Source organism: Cottoperca gobio, chromosome 6, assembly GCF_900634415.1.
Source record: "Cottoperca gobio chromosome 6, fCotGob3.1, whole genome shotgun sequence".
In the NCBI taxonomy this organism is placed as follows: Eukaryota; Metazoa; Chordata; class Actinopteri; order Perciformes; family Bovichtidae; genus Cottoperca; species Cottoperca gobio.
This window is the reverse complement of record NC_041360.1, coordinates 18,784,073-18,804,959: the sequence shown is the minus strand read 5'-3', so window position 1 is coordinate 18,804,959 and position 20,887 is coordinate 18,784,073. Positions and strand designations below refer to the sequence as shown.

The 20,887-nt window shown below is 38.0% G+C and overlaps 3 protein-coding genes across 5 annotated transcripts; all 3 read right to left on the bottom strand.

The window, feature by feature from the left end:
- Positions 1-429: 429 nt before the first annotated feature.
- Positions 430-4,243, bottom strand: LOC115009131 (cytochrome c oxidase subunit 5A, mitochondrial-like). Of its 2 annotated transcripts, none has more exons than XM_029432907.1 (5): positions 4,086-4,243; positions 2,961-3,077; positions 1,202-1,323; positions 962-1,083; positions 430-865 (listed from the first exon to the last, which is right to left on the bottom strand). In XM_029432907.1, exons 1-4 carry the CDS (start codon positions 4,156-4,158, stop codon positions 970-972), a joined length of 426 nt encoding a protein of 141 aa, XP_029288767.1. In that variant the 5' UTR covers positions 4,159-4,243; the 3' UTR covers positions 430-865; positions 962-969. The 2 variants fall into 2 exon arrangements, with proteins under 2 accessions (XP_029288767.1, XP_029288768.1); XM_029432908.1 differs by having other exon boundaries at positions 966-1,083.
- A 6,198-nt stretch (positions 4,244-10,441) lies between these two features.
- On the bottom strand, positions 10,442-11,113 carry LOC115009418 (ribonuclease P protein subunit p25-like protein). Its single transcript, XM_029433377.1, has one exon. It carries the CDS (start codon positions 11,111-11,113, stop codon positions 10,442-10,444), a length of 672 nt encoding a protein of 223 aa, XP_029289237.1.
- A 1,784-nt stretch (positions 11,114-12,897) lies between these two features.
- On the bottom strand, positions 12,898-20,273 carry LOC115009779 (protein mono-ADP-ribosyltransferase PARP6-like). Of its 2 annotated transcripts, XM_029434008.1 has the most exons (23): positions 20,118-20,273; positions 19,522-19,589; positions 19,141-19,218; positions 18,269-18,363; positions 18,116-18,176; positions 17,919-18,009; positions 17,767-17,833; positions 17,016-17,165; positions 16,794-16,923; positions 16,512-16,643; positions 15,587-15,682; positions 15,408-15,500; positions 15,194-15,319; positions 15,022-15,087; positions 14,812-14,879; positions 14,650-14,698; positions 14,375-14,487; positions 14,226-14,298; positions 13,999-14,068; positions 13,801-13,880; positions 13,638-13,701; positions 13,448-13,532; positions 12,898-13,345 (listed from the first exon to the last, which is right to left on the bottom strand). In XM_029434008.1, exons 2-23 carry the CDS (start codon positions 19,522-19,524, stop codon positions 13,249-13,251), a joined length of 1,887 nt encoding a protein of 628 aa, XP_029289868.1. In that variant the 5' UTR covers positions 19,525-19,589; positions 20,118-20,273; the 3' UTR covers positions 12,898-13,248. The 2 variants fall into 2 exon arrangements, with proteins under 2 accessions (XP_029289868.1, XP_029289870.1); XM_029434010.1 differs by lacking the exon at positions 13,448-13,532.
- Between the last annotated feature and the right edge of the window lie 614 nt (positions 20,274-20,887).

The window sequence follows — 20,887 nt, the reverse complement described above, 5'->3', positions numbered from 1 at the left end:
ATTTATTCTCACAATACATTAGCACAGTGATTCTCATAGTTTGGTGAGTGAAAATATGTACTCGAGTTACTTTAAGTCAAAGAATATTATATTGAGTACAGCTTGTTTTTTAATAGAGAAACATGTAACAATTTGTGTACAAAATAGAACATTTGTTTGACACAAACCCATTGAACATTTATATTTATACACCTTGGAAGTATTTTTTGATCATACCAATAAAAAAAGGTAGAGCTCATGTTAATTAGCATAACATGCCAATATTCATATAATCCAATAATATCAATATAATCCATTATCTTTTAAATCCTGGAGTGTAAGAAAAGCCTGCTGTCCCAATCTCTATATAAATTATTATTATTTAAGCTGTCATATTTAGTATTCCTTTGGGCAATATTCCGGTTATATGTTGATAATAAAATGACACCATTTGACATTTGAACATGTTTATTTCACAAGCATTTAAATCTTCCCTGAAATGAAAACAGATGTAATGCAGATTGAATACAGTAGAATTATTTTTGTTTTACATTCATGTGAAAACGCTGCTCCCTGGTGGCAAAATGTGACTCTCACAAGAATTACCAGACACACTCAGTCAACATGCACCATAAAAGTGACGCGCTTGTCTCCATTAAAGCAAATTGTAATGAATTGAGTGTATTGCTTCATTATGTACTCAAACTATTTAAAATATCCCAAAATATTTGTCGAACTCAAACAATACACTTTCCTTTATTAGGTTCATCAATATTTTACAAGAACTTAATAAAAGGCCAAATTAAATATCACATGTATTATATTGAGCAAACAAACAGTTAAGTACAAGGGTTCTGTGTCCTGGGGATATCCACAGTCATTTAATCTGAAAGCAAACAACATTTCTGTTAGATTACCCTCTTATGACAAACCTGATGGGGGAGGAAATACACGACTGATCAGAGAATGAGAATTTTCATACCTACTCATCTACACTTTGTCTATGCCAAGCTCTTCAGGTGTAGGGATGTCAAGCTCATCTAATGTCGGCTTCAGCTCTTGCAGGAGATACGGGTAGATCTCTTTATGAGGGCCGGATTTATCCTGAGGAAATGTCAAATGGTCGTTAATTATTAATCTTATGACTACCAACTGCAAAGATGCTGGTTGGCAACATTCCCTGAATTATTTCCAAGCTCAGAAGGTGCCCTTTCTCCCTCACCTTTACAGCTTCCAAAATTCGGATAGCACTGGCCAAGTCATTTAATCTTCGACAGGCTCTCAGTGCTGCCTCGAGAATCTTTGGCTCAGGTACCAGATCATAACCAATCAGTGTGTTCATCCCTGAAAGAAGGAATTACATTTTGTTAATTGGAGAATAGAGACAAAATAAACACTTTTGCTATATGCAGCATTTCTTTCACTTCGTCTGTTGCTTAATACATATTCTATATTTTGCTTATGTGAAGAAATCCCATTAAAAAGACCAAAACCAATAATAAACTGATCCTACTAAAAAAATATTTTTAGACTTTATTGTATCCATCTGTACCAGAGACCTCTGGGTGACACGTTCTTTCATTAAGACGAATATAAATGGTGTTAATCTCACACACGCCACCTTGGAGCTAAAAATACTGACTAGAGCACGTGTGTAAATAGGTGTTAATCCATGGCTAAAAATAATTGCAATATTTACATAACTATTACTGGCTAACAAAATACAGTGTTTTAAAAAGGTTAAAATCTTTATTCCCAATGTGCTTGGGTCTGAGAGCCACAGTCGGGGTAGGAAAGTTTGTTAAGTACTGATACAGACACACATATTGCTGGTTTTGGTCTTTTCATGGGAATTGTTAACAAAATAGATGGAATAGTTCCGACCTTATTCAAAAAAAGTATACTTAATATACAAGCCGAGCATATAAATGTTTTCAATGTGAAATGGCAAACTAACCACATTTGCAACACTACTTCCTGCACATGTTTCAGTGTAACGTTCAACCACTAGGACTGCCTACTGAGCCCTTTCTGTAAGTTTCTGGTCCTATCATTCATCACCTGATAATGAGCCTTTCCCTATTCACCTTCTTTCCTGCTACTCAAAACATCTTCTATTGTGCTTTTTTCTGACCACGGTGATGACCTATGATCCAGGTAGTCCAGGGTCAGTAACATATTAATGTGTTTAAAGGCTTATCCTTTTATTAAACAATGCACGGCTCTTTATAATACTCTGTGACAGGATTCTATTACTTTGGAGAATATCAGAGTGCTATCTTTTCTCATCACAATAGTGAGGTAAACGGAAGAAAGGCAGTGTTGATCATACAAAATAATAACCAGAAGTATTAATACTTTCACAATGCTGTTTTGTGACTATGGTCAGGTATAACATCTCAACAGCTTTTGGTACCAACCAAAAAGTATTTGTAGCATGGAGTATTGAAAAAAAGTCTAGTACCCAAAGCTGACATTTAAAGCATGAATCAGATTGATTAATATTGAATTGTATTGAAAACCTTCCGATGATACCAGGCCCTAGTATATAGACCGATCAGTTATGTCACTCATTTGGAAAAAATAAGTGTTTATTTTATGGAAATAAATTTGGCGCATTTGTTGAATCAAACTTTTTGATTTACTACAATACAGTATACTGTGAACTTCTGTTTTACTAATAACAAATGAAAAATCAAACCATTTCATCAAAGTAATGCACTAATCTTGTAAATCCAATATTTTCATAATCCTCACAGATTTGCTTCAAATCTTTACTTGTTGACAACTCTTTGTGTACTCATGATAAATATTGTATCATCAACAAACAGTACCTTTGACTTACTAAACCAACTGAACTGAAAACAACTTCCTCCTGCTAACCCCTGCAAGAACTGTTGAACACTATGTAGAATCTCATTTAATTTTTTTCAGTGATAATAGCTTTAGTTATCCAGTCTCACTGTCATCCATAAATGTACCTTTTCTCAGCTCCCATGCGTCAATGTCTGTTTTGTTAAAATAGGTGACCCAGCGGGCATCAAACTCCTCATCCGTCTCTTGCTTCCCATGAGAGTAGCACCTTGAAGCCAAAAGAGCTGCACAATGAAAAACAGTTTTAATAGGACATATCAAGTTAAGATAACATACACAACATCATACATTTGCCTCTGACCTTTTCAACCTTCACTTAAGGTAGAAAAGGAATAAGGAAATACTTGCCAAAAGTTACAATATAGACAATACATTTTACAAAATGATACATAGAATGTGAACAAATGATCACTTTTAAAATAAAGCACTTACAGTGGCAGCTAGTGTAAGATAAGGCACTTACAGTGGCAGCTAGTGTAAGGTAATGTAGAAGGGGAAATATACTCAAGGGTATCTATCTACACTGAGATAAGTGGGATAAGGACAAGTGTCTTCTAGCAATGTTATGCAGGTGGCTCATTGCCAACGTCCACATATAACCTGAAACTTATGCACCTTCCAGCCTGAGTACACTGACAAACAAGCAGGGCATTTCTGTTTTTGCTTGTTTCTTGTGATATCCTTAAGGTGTAGGAATCAGGCAATGGGCATTTAGTTGTGGTAGTTTATAAGTACCAAACATCTACAGCTTTTTTTTACCTGATAGATAAAGAATCACGTTTTTTTCTGAAGCATTACGACATTATTTGAGTATCGTGTTTCCTGATTGTGTCTGTACCGAAACCATACCTTGATATCAACAACGCTGACGACTATGTGGCTAAACACAGCTGAACTAACCTCACTAGCATGTTAGCATGTAGCATCAGCAGAACCGCCACAGGCCGTAGATTGAGCCTCACCAACTGGGTCATGGCAAGGACACAGACACCACCGAGCTGAACACTGTGACATTTCCACAGCAGCATACATTCAAGTAACATCGGTAATGATAGTTTTAAGTCAACATAATATGACACGTTTGACAACGCGGCGTGTACTTTTAAACGGTAGATGTACCGGCTAACAGCTAGCTATTTCTTAGCCGTGCGGGCACACATGATTTCCACCTTTGCAACCTCGCCCAGAATATTTCATGAGTTACAAAATGAAATTCAGGTGTGAACAATTACCTTGACACCCTGGTTGCGTACGGGTTAAACTCCGGACACCGGAGACCGAGAGTCGGACGGCGGCTCGGAACATGATGCAGGACAGCCAGCTACACGAACCGGTGAAATTACTGAAGGAGGAAGCTAGCGCTAATTTTCCGGTCACGTACGCGACTCCGTGCTGCGCATGTGCGGACTGCAAAACTCATAAATGGTATTTTGTCAGTATTGTTGACCTACTTTGACCATGACTGACCCAGAAATAATACTGTAAAGTTTCAAGCCTTTTTATGATGTTTCTGTCTTTATTCTTAGAAATATAAAAAAAATCCAAACACTTTAAAATACAATGCAGCTGTTATAAGACACCTTGCCAAAATGCTTTAAGACCTACTTTCCTCACCTTCTTCAGCATGTTTACATTCAGTTTGTTTATTTGCAAATGTGTTAATTTATATTACTTCATTTTAGATGGTATTTATGTTATATTTCATCCCTAATTTAACTTGCACTATTTTATGTTTAGAATATCAAGTTGGTTTTACTTGTATGATCTTCTTTGTTCTTATTTGTTTTATACATATTTAATTTGCAATGTTGGTGGGAATATGATGCTTCTTCTTCTTCTTCTTCTTCTTCTTCTTCTTCTTCTTCTTCTTCTTCTTCTTCTTCTTCTTCTTCTTCTTCTTCTTCTTCTTCTTCTTCTTCTTCTTCTTCTCTCTAACGCAGGGTTAGGCAATTCATTTTAACAGAGTGCCTCATGAGAAACTGGGACTGTTGTGGAGGGTCGGACCAACGGGCTGATCTACCTGTATTAATTATGCCACGATAATTATGCAATGAAAATCAGATATATTGACAGCCCCGATATAAATGTTATATATATAAAATAACATATTCATTAAAAAATATATATTATGTTTTTAAAAAAAGTTTTTATCACGGCAGCACCCGCTGCTCGTTGAGGACAGTAACTGCAAAACGATAAGTCAGAGTCTCCAAAACACCAGAAAAGTCTCCAAAAGTCTCCAATAACAAAGAGACACAAAATGACTACAAACGTATAGAGCTGGAGTACCTACAGTAGTTTTAAAGTATATTGCCTTATATGGAATTCTATGGACACAATTCCATTTCAGAATTCTATGGTTCCAGAATGTTAACTGACGTCATAAAAAGAATTCTCTCACACAGTCTCTGAGTGTGTGAGAGAATTCTTCTTCAGTGTATCACTGCAGACGAGCTGGTGTGCACCTTCGATCGTATCTGTGTGACTTTTGTGTGGCTCTGGCTCTGTGTGGCTCTGTGTGGCTCTGTGGGACTTCTGTGGGACTTTTGTGTGACTCTGTGTGGCTCTGTGTGACTCTGTGTGGCTCTGTGTGACTTCTGTGTGGCTCTGTGTGACTTCTGTGTGGCTCTGTGTGGCTCTGTGGGACTCTGTGGGACTCTGTGTGGCTCTGTGTGACAGAGTATGGCAGAGTGTGACAGGGTGTGACTGAGTTTGACAGAATCTGGCAGAGTGTGACCACAGTATGGCAGGGTGTGACTGAGTTTGACAGAGTATGGCAGAGTGCGACCAGAGTATGGCAGGGTGTGACTGAGTGTGACAGAATCTGGCAGAGTGTGCCAGAGTATGGCAGAGTATGGCAGGGTGTGACTGAGTGTGACAGAATTATTTAAACAAATGTATCCATCTGGGAAGAGGAGCAGCTGCCGCAGAGGACTGTCAGCGGTTTCTGAAGAGCACCTCCATCTACAGCCTCTCCCGGCAACTTGCACGGCCAGCTTCTGTTCTATTGCCATGTGGAGACTTCAGCGAGGATCGGAGATACACACACACACATACACACACACACACACACACACACACACACACACACACACACACACACACACACACATACACACACACTATGATCTTTCAGTTAACATGCAACACATTTATAGTTGCCTGGGCAGATAGTTTCAAGCTGTGTTTCTGTTTGGTTTACGTTTTCTTCTTCTTCTTCTTCTTCTTCTTCTTCTTCTTCTTCTTCTTCTTCTTCTTCTTCTTCTTCTTCTTCTTCTTCTTCTTCTTCTTCTTCTTCTCCTCCTCCAGACCCTATTGGACTTCACAGACTTAAATCTACCAGAAGATGATCGAGGGCCGTCAGGATACTTTCCTTCTACACGAGCTGTGTACCAGAGATGCTTCTTCCTCCTCCCCATGCTGCACGTTCACCATCAACTCCTGCTCCTCTTCCAAACTGAGAGCGACCCTCCCTATCTCAGTTCCACCAGCAGTTTCTCATCCAAGCAGAGTAATGGAGGTCTGAAGAATGCAGAGATGCTCCACCTGAGACTTCAGTGCCTTGCTTTTCCAGCCATGCTCCCTAAAAAAGACAACCAGTTTGCACTTTTACTGTTTACTTCTGATCCTTTGCACTGTTCAATAAAGTTCATCATTATCTGCAGTCATCAGTTCAGTCATTTCAGTCCACAAGAATTAACATAAAACACATTGTTGGGTTCCGAATAAATGAGTGTAACTTTTAATGCTGTTGTCTCGTCACACGTTTCTAACTTCTTTTATCTTTTCTATTTGAGTTTGCCAGCAGATAACTTTACCAACTAGTTACTTTGTGATAAGTTACCCCTAATGAATGATTTCTAAGAATAATTTAATATCTTAGAAATGCTCATGTGTCTCTTTCTAGTAAGTTAAAAATGTTAGTAAGTTATTAATAAAGGGTCTTGAGTTTTTCCATTTCTAATAAGACATCAGAGAAAGCTTGTCAATTATAAATAAATCATTAATAAAGGATTCTTATAGTAATCCATTGTTACAGTTGTACATATTTTATTTCTATTAATTCATATATTATGAATCAGAATCAGAAATTGTCCCACGACGGGGAAATTTACATTGTTACAGCAAAGAGAGTACACAATTATAAAAGAGAATATTGCACTTGACAGCAATTTGATAGCAAAAGTTATAAAAAGTGAATAAAAAAAGTGAATAAAAAGTGAATAAAAAGTGAATATTGCACAGGTATTGATAATTGCACACAGTGTTGGAATAGACTTTTCTTGGTGTGGTGGTCATGTACCAGGGGCCATGGTGATTGTACAGTATGTTGGATATCAATAACAAATGGAGGTTCCCACTAAAAGCTAGTGAAGACAATCATCTACCAAGCGATGTGTTACACCAGGGCTTTTCAGCCAAACAGGAAAATCAATGGCGGTTTGTGGGCCACACAATACGTTGTCAATGAATCACTACAAATGTACAGTAAGTAGCCCTGTTATAACATGCATAAGGTGCTTTGGAAACAAGTCCATATCCATAGAATTAAATACTAAATTCAAATAGACCATAGTAAAACAATAGCCATCAGACTCACAATAACAAACATATCATTTTGGAACATACAACTCACTTTTCACATTGAACAGGTGCTCTTTTATTAAATTATATTTATCTAGCTTATGTGCACGTTTCAGTGTTTACTGCGTTGTTTTGCGCATTCACATTCTCTCCTCTGCTGTTTCGCGATGGGCAGGGCTCCACCCCCGACACACACACACACACACACACACACACACACACGTGCGCACACACCTACAGTCAGTCAGACACAGAGCGGAGGAAAGGAGAGGAGATAAAAGCAGGGATGCTATCGTGGCTCTCTCTTGTTCCATGCAAAAGCGACCAAAAGCCACTTCAGATGATGCTAGCGGTCCCTGTACTTTCCTTCTCCGATCCTCTGAGCCCACGGGAAAACTGGCAGAAAACAAGTCGTTATTTGACTTGTAGTGCCTCTTCCCTGTGTATTCTTTCATCACGGAAATACATTCTTTGCACGATAAACACACCAGTTTATTACTTGTTGCGGCTGGCAAAATAAATAAATATTTGTCCTCCCATTAGGTCTGAAATTGACGATTTTCAGAATCTACTTTACATTTCTTTGGCTTGGAGAGAAACATCTTGAAGCATGTTGTTAGCTTGCCGAGCTAAATTCAGTGTTGCCAACCCCTCAGTAAGGAAAACATGTTGATTTATATTTTACATAGATTGTGGTGGTTGTTTCGATAATGTATACTTCATATTACCTGCTTGGTTTTCTGACAGTTGAATATCACTTAAAAAGTCCAGTGCAATCGTTCGGATTGATTATACATATTTTATTTTTTATAATATGTGTACTTATTTTGCAACTTAATCTGCTTTTGTTTTGTGGTGTATAGATAAACTTGTTCTAACATTTTGTTTTAGGGAGAAGGAGACAGAGGCAGGAGAGAGGAGAGCAGGGAGAGGATGGACGGACTCTTCTCTCTGCTGGAGAAACTTGTTGACAAATTAAATGTAAACAAATTGAAATAAATAATATATACAATGATGAATATACTGTGTATTTAATTTACATGAACTATAAATGAAAATGAATGAAAACTTAGCAAATGATTGATTAATTTATTTCAAGGTTCAAGAAGAATTTATTTAGTACATATGATTTATTAATTTAGAAAAGGGATTATTTAAATAGAAAATGACCTATCAATGAATGGAAATGAATGATTGAATTATTATAAACAGAAAAATATTATAAAACAATATAACATTTACATATACAGATAATGTTTGTTGCTGGACTTGGATGGGCTGCCACAATAAAGCCCCTGCTGTCTCCTGATGCATCATCTGGGGGGGTCTCCAGAGTGTGTATGAGATGCCCCTCCACCGTCTAAAATACATTATGCGCCGGTGATAAAGCATATCTTCAATCAAGATTGGAAATTAAAAAATAAAAGTACTATCTGTGGGAAATTATTATTATTATTATTATTATTATTATTATTATTATTATTATTATTATTATTATTATTATTATTATTATTATTATTATTATTATTATATCGCTCATTTCTTCACTTTCTCCCGACCTGTTGCATTTAAGTTCCCCGTCTCTCTGTCTCTCTGTGTATCTGGCCTGTACCACTACACTCGCTGTCTGTGGAGCGTCTGCCCCCCTTCCTTCTTTCACATAATGGTATGATCCTAGTCTGTCCTCGCATGTGATTGACCGCATGGTGTGCCCATCAAAATAAAGTCCCGCCCCTGCCTGGACCGTCGCAAAATCAATACTTTTTGTATATTGTACAATCTTCGTTCGGAGGGGGGGTTACCACAGGCGGGTCCAGGCTCAGTGCTACAGGAGCACTGGCCCCTGTTGCGGCCCGCCAGTTGTCCACCCCTGCTCTAACGACTGCTTCTGTGTAATTGTTAATTAAGCATATGATAAATAAATAACTTAAACTTGAACTCACCTATGACTAAACTAATAGGTTCCACACACACTAGACTAGAGCCTAAAGCAATATCATAAGAAGTGTTGCCTATAGGTCATATGTTGTCAGGATGAGAATGGGAGTTAAATATTCCCAACGCTTGTGGTATTGGAAACTATTATATTTTTCCTTTTCACTTTTTTGCTGCATTTCAGTAAATCCCAGAAAAAAATTCTGCCACATGACATGTTTTTTGGAGGACAGATTGTAAACCACAAACTAACTTGGTTTAAAATGACAGTATACAGGTGGCAATGTGCATAGAACAGGTTTGTCCCTTTCCAGGTTTAGAAGTTTAAACTGCTGCTGTTCCATAAAGGGGATTTTATTAAAATAAAAGATATGTATTCACTACCCAACACAGCCAAAAAGATCAAGGTTGAACAGCATAATTCCTTTTATTTCAGTGATGTTACATCCGTATAAAGGGACAGCATCATAATGAAAAGAAATCCTTAACAAAAACATTCTGGTCCTACGATCCATGACACTGTATACAATTTCCCTACAAAAGTAGAAAACAGAATAAAGACTATTGATGAAAAACTTTGATGTTTATACTTACAATGACTGTGACAAACTTCATGTATTTTTGCAGTATTTTATTGACCTTTTGCCTCAGAATAAGTACTAATATATTATTTATAACTGCTAATGAAAGTGTTCCAAAAGACATTAAAATTTAAACATGCACATTTATTTTTACAAATCATTCAGCCATCAACCTTATTCATCGTCAGTGAAGATGTGTACTGATGCAATATTGTAGATCATGAATTGAGAGAATTAATTTTGTTTGGCCGTCTGAGGCAGAGGCAATTGTTCCCTTTCGTGGGTATTGTCTTTAAGTATCCTTTGGGCCATTTGCAGGCAGCTTGTCTCACCAATATCACTGATGCTCAGGTAGATGGGTATGTTTTGGGCAGTTTTAATCACCCGATGCAGAGCCGTCCTGTCCTTTGCCGTGCACATCACATGCCAGTTAGTTATATTTCCAGTCAGTATGCTTTATGTTGCTCCTCTGTTAAAGTTACCAAGACTTATGGAGAACTTCCAGTCCAGTCATCCAGACAGACTCTCTTGGCTGTGTGCTGTGAGGAGGGACTGTGAGCTGGCCTGATCAGACCTCTACGGTTCTCTCCGTCCGCTGTGGCAACACTCTGGGTTTGGGGGGGTTGGTATCCAGGCTCCTGAGGATCCAGAGGGTCTTTAGAGAGCAGTATACAGATGGCAGGGACTGTCCTCTCCATGGTTATACCTGGTGCTCCCTGCTGTGGACTCTCCCAGACCTCATTCACTGTCTTGTAGTAGAGCTTAGACATCTGGTGGAGCCCTCCCATTTTACGTTTCAGAATCTCCACACAGGTGATGGTCTTGGTGACTCCTCTACCTGAGCCAGTGAAGACCACCTGTCTCAGCGATGTCCCATTGCTGTCTTTCCCCTCTCCTTGCATGCGAGCTGTTGCAAACCGCAGCAAATTGCGGATCTTGCTTCCTTCCTTCACTCGCATGTGCAGGATGTCTGCTGCTAGGCCGGGGATCGGAAAGGGACTGCTGTCCTCTGTGCGGCTGACTCTCCTGAAGTTGCTCTGGCCAAGCTTTGGACACAAAGATGAAGATGGGACATCAGGGTCGAATGAAGCAGACAGCGGTTCCATTACAGAGCTGTTTGTAGCATCTGAACTCTTCATCTGACCCCTGGGTTCAGTCATTGTATAGAAAGCATTGGAATAACAGCGCAGAATGCTGTTTCTGAGCCCGCAGCCTTGGAATATTTGCATACCTCCCTTGAGATCAAAAACATGTTTCTTGTTCATTTAGCATAAGAGAATAAAAAACTGATCAGCTTTGTAATCCAAACTTGTGACTTCTTTATGTCCTCTGTCCATACTGCATTTTCATTTTGTCTTCTGAGCACTGAGATGACAGCTACCAGTGTGAAGAGGGTATTTCTTCCTCTAATCCCATTGACGTGAAGGAAAAGATGTCCTTGCTCTTTTCAGCACTGAGGACAGCTGATGCCAACAAACACATATGAGGCTCAGAGAGAGACATGTAGAGTGGGACATAGGGCTCTTAAAGGCACATGCAACATTTAATAATGTCTGTCACAATCGAGTTTGTTGGTTTTGGAAGCAAGCTTTTGTTAAACCCTGAAGGGCTCAGACATGTTATTTGTCCATGTGGATGCTTGAATTATACGGATGAATCAACATAAGTTAATGAGATTTAACAAGGCGTGCAGTTGAAACAATCCTTTGTTTTAACTGAATTGGTTTTGATTGTCGACATTCTTAATGTGCCTTTTTGAAGATATTGTACAAATCTCACTGGGGTAAAGATATTTAGAAATAATATAAACGTTATGGCAACATATCATGGTTTTCAAGACAACTTTCCCTCTGCACTATCATCAGAGAGCCATATGGTCCTTGAGAAATGTCTTCCTTTGGGCTATTACAGCAACTTCACATTTCTCCTCCCTTTAGCCCATCGCCTGCTGGGTTGACCCAGAAATGGTGTGCTACCTCATTTGTGCCTCTTTTGAGTCAATGACATTCATTAGGACAATCGTACCTCGGAGCTTGCCTTCTCTTTGGCTAAACTGGCATGAAACCAAATATTGAAAGTAAAGATCTTTACCCAGATGTGTTTTCCAAGAGGTCTTCTTTAGAGGAGCAGAGCCAGGGGAGGCAGCTGTGGGGCTCATATGGAACCAGTATACTGTTGTAATGGTGCATTTCTGCCTCACAGGATGGTATGCACCTCATGATATTCACTGACTCGAACAATCAGCACAAAGATGTGGTGTCAATATAGTTCAGAACAAAATGTAATTGGTTCCAAAGGAGAATATTCCACTGGCCATGAATGCCAAATAAATGCATCTTAACCTTCCATCAGTGAATTCCCATCATGACATTAGTGGTAAAACATTTGGATGATGTCTGTGGTTCACTGGAGTCACTGTATGCGCCACAAAAATGCTCAATTCTTTCGTTGTGTGATCTTTTTTGTCAGTCACATGATATTTTGTGCGTGACACATCTGTGTTATGCAGTTGTCTAGTGTGTTTTCTTTTTCTGAGGTAGAATATAACATTACATATTATATACAAACACGCCTTTGTTATATTCCCTTATGTGTGTGTGTGTGTGTGTGTGTGTGTGTGTGTGTGTGTGTGTGTGTGTGTGTGTATATATATATATAAGTTTTGAATGTGCTAACAATGCAATCATATTTAAACATCTGTAGCAATCTCTACTTACAGACATTTAGAATTATAAGTGTCATAACGTGACAATAAGAGGGTTTTATTGGCTCTGCGTTAGCAATGAAGTAGTTGTTATTGGTAACTCTTCCATCTTGTGGTACAAAACATGCATTACACAAATAACAAAGTTTCCCTTTGAGCTGTAAAATGAAAAGGAAAACATTTGATCTGTTGAACAAAATTAATAAATATTGAAAATGTTTATTTAAAAAGATGTGCGGTTATAAAAACGTACAAAAAACGTGTTTATAGTATACAATTATAAGACAGATTTAAAATACAGACTGTAAATTAAGATATAAGGCAAACAAGCGTTTACAGGTGCATGACACAACAAACACGTTTCATCCATCTAACACATAATCGCTCTTTGTGGTGGTATTTCTCTTCCTTTGAGTTAGCGTTTTTCATTTAAACAAAAGCTAATAAATGTAATATAAAGCATTATTTTATGTTTACTTATCAAACCAATAAAAGTTCATATGTTTATCCTCAAAGAAACTAAGATCTATTCTCAGTCAGTTTTTGAAAACAATATGAAATCTGCAGTCTAATCATAAAGCATTTGTTTTCTCAGCACGGGTTTGAAGCAATTACTTGTAAAATGTCCCTGTGGATCCTGGCTTCCTCTGTGTCGATGTGTACATCTCCCACCTGGCCGTTCTCGTACCTAACAAAGACAAAAGCAGAACCTTGTACAAATCTGCAACATAGTCTGGAAATGTATCCTAACTCTGGGAGACAGAAAGGTTTTACACTCTGCTACACTCACACAAAGAGGAAACGTGTGCACACATGGTCGGGTACCGGACACACCCAAATGTTCCCGTGTTTTTGAAGGTCCTTTGAAGTAACGACTGTCAAGACATGCAGACAACCTTTATAAAACTATGTCACAAAATCATTCCTAATATTATCAAATCAAGGATCTTTGCAAGACATATGTTTTATCTCAAATGTACCTTCACAGAGAGCAATGCAGTTTAGATTCCTGTTTTGCAGAAACCTGGCTTGCCCTGGCTCTTCCTAAAACAAGGAGAGGATACGGGATGAGATACAAAAACAAAAGAGAGAAAAACAGAGTACAACTAGACACATTTTGGACAAACGTTAATGATAATGTACCTGTTTGATTTTGTTTATTTGGTTGTATTTCTTTATGAGTTCTTCTTTGGTGGACATTTGGTGTCGCCCTTTACCCATCTCTGCACAAAGAGGAAGGATCAGTTTTAAAAAGCATGCCAGAATCAATAAGTAATGTTAATCTTTGTAGAAAAAAGGTCATTTTGTATTAGAGAAAAACATTATAGTGTGCATTCATACCAGAATACCCAAATGATATGCTTGAGATAGGACTCAGATAGATGCCTTTCCCATATGCAGCTCCATGAAGCTTGAATAGGAAACAATGTGAACACTTCAGTGAATCCTAAAGGTTTCATAGATCTAAGTGTACACTTATTCTGACAAAAGATTATCTCAGAAGTCTGTTGAAATCTTTACAGTGACATAATCTTAGCGTTAAAGGCCCTTTGGTATTTTGACTCTACCTGTAATTTTGTATAAGATGCATTGATCAGCCCATTTCTTAAAATTGAGTGCCAGTTTTCAATGTTGGAACCACTGAAAGAAGAGAAAATAGGGTCTAAGTGTATGAAGCAGGGATCATATTCTGTATGTAGTGTTTTATATTACTCACTGGAAAGCAAAGGTACTGCCATAAAGTTTCCTGGCAGTCTGAAATCGAGCCTCTTTGGATGGAGGGCTGCTGATCAACAGGAACTGATGGGGTGTGTGCATGAACTTAAGTTGCTATTGTGCACCAAGTGATGAAAAAATAGAGAGCACAAAGAGGATACAATTTAGATAAAGTATAAAACTCAATGTACCATATAATATTTGGCTGTTAATTTGAATTACTACTGCTGGAATGACTAAAACGTCATATTGTAACTGTGAACTACTCTATCATACCCTGTTCAGCGGAAGCTTGACAATGTGTGATCTGTTGCTTGCTAAAATCCTGTTGTCAAACATACAAACAGATAACTGGATATGAATATAACCAGCATTCGGATTTATGACATATCAAGTTTATGAAACTGAATACTAATACTTTTAGATTCTGTCACTCACCATTGTAGTAAAGGATACGCCAGAGGATCTATCTTATCCATCTGTTTCTTTATTTCAGAATATGGACCCTGGATACAATACAATACATCCATAATATTAATGCAACTGTCAAAGAACAATTCTGCAGCTTTCAGATTATTCTCAGACGAAGTAAAGCTGATAAGAATTTTGAAAACGGTGTCATGAGTGTCGGATTTATTTTAAGATCACCTGTGACATCCTCCTGATTAACAAGACGTTGTCCAGCGCTTTTTGCAGCCTGTCGTAGCTCTTTCTCTGCCACGGCAAAACAAAACATGATTCCTTCAGAATAAAACAATGACATACTCAATGGTTCATTACAAATCAGGTCAGTAATAAATTAGATAAATTCAGCGGACACCTTAGGATTAAAGGCCAGGGTTTGTGGGTTGCACGGATCAACAACAGAAGGGTACGGTTCAAATATGATGGTCTTGCGTGAAGACTGAAGGGCAGCTCTGCACATGGCCACCAGCAGGTCAACCACCTGTAGAACAGCCATTACTGCAACGCATGAATCTTATATTATGATCACCCAGACTAACTATAAAAGTGTGTATGTGTGTGTTACCAACCTCTGCACCGGTGGCAACCTCCTCTGTAGCTCCAGACATAACCCCCAACGTATAAAAGGAAAACACACATAGCTCTCTGGTGCAAACTGCTGGCTACAATAACAAAACAAAAAGAAGTCACAATATTTTAACAGTCAAATTGATTTTTTTTTAGTCGAAAATCCTTTCTTTGAGTTTACCTTTAACATCGGGTCATTCTGAAACACATGTCGCTCATCACAGACAACACAGTATTCATTCAGCGTCAGGAGTCTCTGCTCAGCATACCTCATGATCTGTATACACAGTGGAAAACATCATTATGGATTTGACTTGCATATCGTATTACTATCTGCTTTATATGAGGTAAAACTAAAATGTAAATTGTGATATCAAACCTTTTTTCAATCTACAACTCCTTTTACAATGAAACAGAAGTGCTGGTATTGTGCTATAGTTCCATGTTAAATCTCCACCAGGGTTGTGTCGTAACGGATTACATGTTACATTGTCACGGATTTCATTACGTCCTTAAAATATGGCATTTCTAAAATAATGAATCTTTTTTTCATGATAACCAATTCTATTAAGTCATGAAGAGCACGCCTGACATACAAGTGCTTCTCTTGTGTTAGAAGAGCAAAGTTATCCATGTGGCCTTTGATTAAAAAACAGCATCAACATAAACGTCACAGCATCTGACCCGCATGTTGAAGAATATACACAGTGCACCTGCAGTTTGTGTCAGAATTGTTTTTGTAAGATTTATTTGATTTGACCAACTGTACATGGTGAATATGCAAGATGATGTTTGATGAGATGTTTAAAAAAGAAAAAAACATATTTGTGAAACTCAAATTGGTGTGGCTGCTTCCCTTTTTTAGTATAAGATGAAATATTTTCAATATATATTTTTTGAAGTAATGCAAAAGTATTCAGATTAGATAAAAAATTATTGTTATAATTCATGTAATTGGGATTCAGTAACTGACTACATTTCTGTAATCTTACCCAACCCTCATCACTGCTGCAATGGATGTGATGAGATGTAGGATGTGGATGCAACTGCTCTTTAATTTCCCTCTCTGACAAAACATAATACTACTTGATATATTTTTGCTTTACCTGCACCAAGAAGCCATGCTGCAGAGTTGGGGGGGTTTTACAGTGTCTGATGGCCTGGGAGGAGAAAAGCAGCTCTATCAGCTGTTTGGTACTAAGCTGTGCTGACGACTTAACTGCTGACACCACCACCCTCTGTGAAAGAAAGAACACACACATGTGTATTAACACTTACAGAACCTATCATGTAATAGGAGAGACAAAAAGCTTGAAAATAGTGTTGCAAATACAGCAGCAACCATAAAATATGGATGTAAATGTCACAGAAGTGTACTTTGAATTCACCTTTCCACTGGGGGTGTAGGTGAAGAACTCCCCTGCAGGATTCTTGATGGTGTAGGAAGTTGTTTGATTCAGTTTCATCGCTGGTGCAATGATCCTTCTTTTCACAGCAGGTTCCTGGAGCTCACTGGACCTGCTCACAGTGAGTGAGGAAGCAGTGAACAGAGACTCCATATCAGACTGAATCAGCAATACAACTGCTGGATTCATTAGATTGTCACATACTTTGATGGTGGGAGCCAGATTTTAAGTCTTGCACGAAATTTCTTGATGGTTCCACTTGGCCTGAACCAGCTGTGTCTTCTCTTCTGTCGGACTACAACGTTCTCATAGGTCAGATGTTTCCACTCGCAACATAAGAAGACTGTAAGAATACTGAGAAACAGAAATGAAGAGTTAGTCTGAGCAATCATGAATAAGCCTACCATAGAAAGGGCTTTGGATGTTATCAGTCTATTGGATGGGCGTTATCAGCAGTTATCAGCCTCATGGATATGGGTTAGAATGGGCCTGCTCCACCTACTAGAAGATTCTTTATCATCTATTTATCATCTATTCACATGGTTGATCACGAATACAAGACAATGCCGACATCTAGTGGCCTAATTATGTTACATTATGTAACAAACTGTTACTTGTTTATTAACATTTTCCCTTATTTTAACCTAAATAATTATCTTTTCCAAAACCTAAAGAAGTAATTTTGTTTTAATTCACAATGTTAAGCACATGTTTTAAAACTACGACCTTATGCAACGTGTGTAGGTCCAGTTTGCTGATTTTGCCTATTCAACCATTCAAAGGGTTATTGATAACAACTGAGTGAAGTCGATGAGCTGATAACCTTCAAACTTAAAATGTTCATCCATAGTTGAACTAAAAAGTTTATCATCTAAAAACAGACATCTGTAATAATGTGGAGGGAGCCTATTGCAACATAAATTAAGTTCCTAAAAAGGATAGTATGAACACTCACTTCTGTAGTTGTTTCCTAAGGCTGAAATGAGCTCTGTTGTTTGGTTGAAAGACTTCGACTGCAGGTGCTGTGGAGAGGAACAACACTTAATTAGATGTCACATTGACTTATTTATAGTAAATCTGGTTTGCAACAGTGTTGTTGACGCTCACCAGGTCCGTCCAGATACTGAGACGAGGAAAAGTGCAGACGGATAACAATGGGATCTGATGGATTAATCCTCCAGGCCTTGGCTACTTCCTCCTTTTGACAACACACAGCACAATCACATTAAACACACCAAGACACCATGATGACAAACATGTCAATATACTGTATTTGAATTGAGTGTGTTGTAAAATTAACGTACATCCAAAACGCCAGCATTTATGTTTAAGTCAACATCCACATCATCAATTGACCCATACTCCCTAGAAGAAGAAGAAAAGGAAGTGGGAATTTGTCAATATAGAAAAGAAATATAAATCCTTTTAAGACTATGAATAAGAAAAGATGCTCTGACCTGATGGAAACTGCATTGTCTGAATACAATGTCCTGACTGCCTCTATGTCAGCATCCAGCTGAGGGTGATGAGTGAGGTCAGTGGCACAGCTCTCCTGCCGAGACAAACACTAACTCAGTTACCTTATGGCCGAACAGCTCAGCACCTCAGGGGGTTGAGGGATTAAATCAGTCACATAGTTTTACAACAATGGCTAAGAAGAATGCTTTTCCTCCTCCTTAAGATGAAAAATGTGCTTAACACTTTATTTTCGTCAACCTCTATTTTTGATTTAGCATTTATAAGCAGCACATAAACAATTAGGAATGGTTTATAACTTACTGTTACACACTATACTGTAGTTTTAAGCAGATACAAGGAACATTTTGAGGGTTTTTGTGTTAATGCATTAATCAACTTCATTTGTATTACTCCTGTGTAGCATAATGAATGATTCAATTACATATTTTATAGGATTATGTCTACGTCTTTATTATATAAATTCATTATATATATTATTTATAATTCTTCACTGAATGAATTCCATTTGCTGATGAAGGCCACGAGATGCTGCTGAAGGCGTCTGAAGAAATGTAATAAGTGAACCTTGAGTCATGAAGTTAGAGTCAATAATTACCTTGAAGATCAACGTGTCTTCATTAAAATGCTATTAAATCTGCTTACAGCTATTTTACAGTGTTCTAAATCATGTAATAAGTCTTTATATTCTTGTTTCACATGTCCACATCCAGTGACCATATGATAACGTGTGCTTTTTTAATCAAAACTTCATATGCAACCAGTTCTGCAGGTAGTTGTCTTTACTCATGTGTGTGATGATAATTGGGATGGTGCTAAAATAACATTGAAACCAGCACAGAGTAATGCTTACATGAATTCCACACAGGATTTCCTCTGAGTCACTGTCCTCATCAGTTTGGCTCTCTGTCCCCTGCTGGCACTCAGTCTCCTGTCGGGTTAATGGGAAAAGCTGTCAATCAAAGATCTTCTTATTTTCTCCACTAATTAGTTCCTTCTGTTTACCCAAACAAAGTCAACTAACTGCTGCTAATTTCAACACATATGCAGGTCAAACTATTGATCCACTGTCAAAGTTCTGACCAACAAATCAATTAATTGTCTGATGATTTCAGTTCTTTAAAAAAAGAGGTTTATTGCCCGTCAATGCAAACAACCTAGTACTTTAAAACATAATCAGACTGTGTGATATTAAGAATAAAATATGAATAGGAGAGGGTTGTTTTGGACTCACCATGTGCTCAGTTCTTTGGCACTTCTTCAGCAGCAATCAACGGTATGTTACCTTCACTGTGACTAATGCTGGAAAGACATATGTGACTTAATTAGTTCAGCTACCTCTACACACTGTGCATATATGAACACATTACTGTCAGTATTTTCTTCAAATACTGACTATATTTTAATTATCAAGAGTATTCGTATTTGCCTCCCTCTATCTCAGCATCTACATTCTTGAAAATGCAAATAATAATAATAAGAATCTTTATTTGTATAGCACCTTTCATACAAGAATTGCAGCCCAAAGTGCTTCACAGCAAAAACATAACAATTAGTACAAGATTAGACAGAATAAGAGCATTTACAGTACAATAATCACAGTGTTGATGTAAATGAGTGTGAAGTGCCATTATAAAAATAGTATAAAATAACATTGGAAATCATGCCTAGTTTCCGTATCTGTGCCGTACTTAGAGACATTCATCACACCATTCTTGTAAATGTATCAGAGGCATATTTTGAAAGCATGACAGCATTGAAAAGACAGCAACATGTTTGATAATAATGTGTTAATGCTGTCAGTGGCACAAAGCCAAAAAATGTGCTTACCTTTCCTTCTCGAGAAAAACTTGGAGTTTCCACATGTTCCAATTGAACAAACAAGGTATTGATATAAAAAAGCGAAATTCTCAGGTCCATATGTGACGATTAAAAGACATAAACAATGAATATTTGTGTTTGAAGGCTCTGCTGGCTGTTTGTGTTTGGCCGTCCTCCTGGTTTTGAACAGCAGGAAGTCCCACATGTTCAGTCTCGGACTTCAGCGTCACATGATTGGCTGCAGATACTGACCACCTGATCAGCTGAGCCTGGTCCAGAGAGAGGAGAAACTGAGGACGAGACCTGCAGCTCTAGCCCTGTCTGGTTTATGCTTTTATGCACACTTACAGTATCTCTGTCCTATTTGTGTGATATGAGTGCTATCCTCTCTACTGCGTATATTCTTATGTAAAAGAGGAGAAAAACAAAGAAATCCATCATACTATCCTACAGACTCCAGAAAAGTCAGGTTCATGAATCAGTTTGAAGAATGTGAAGAGAACAAAGATCCCTGGTGGCACATTTGAAGGATTGGTGATGTTTGGCATATATTAGTCTTCCTGTCTGTCTGCTGCGCTGCAGTCTGACCTTAATCGTCAGTTACCCTTGTTAGCAGACACCTGCTGCTCTGCAGTCTGGCCAGATTAGACACTTCTAGGACTGCATACATCTGTGCAAATCTTCTCTCAACAAGTGCTTTTCTCTGAGTAATCCACTTAGACATGAGTGGGTGATGGTTATGTGGCGGTGTTTATTTATAGTGGGTAGGTACAATACCA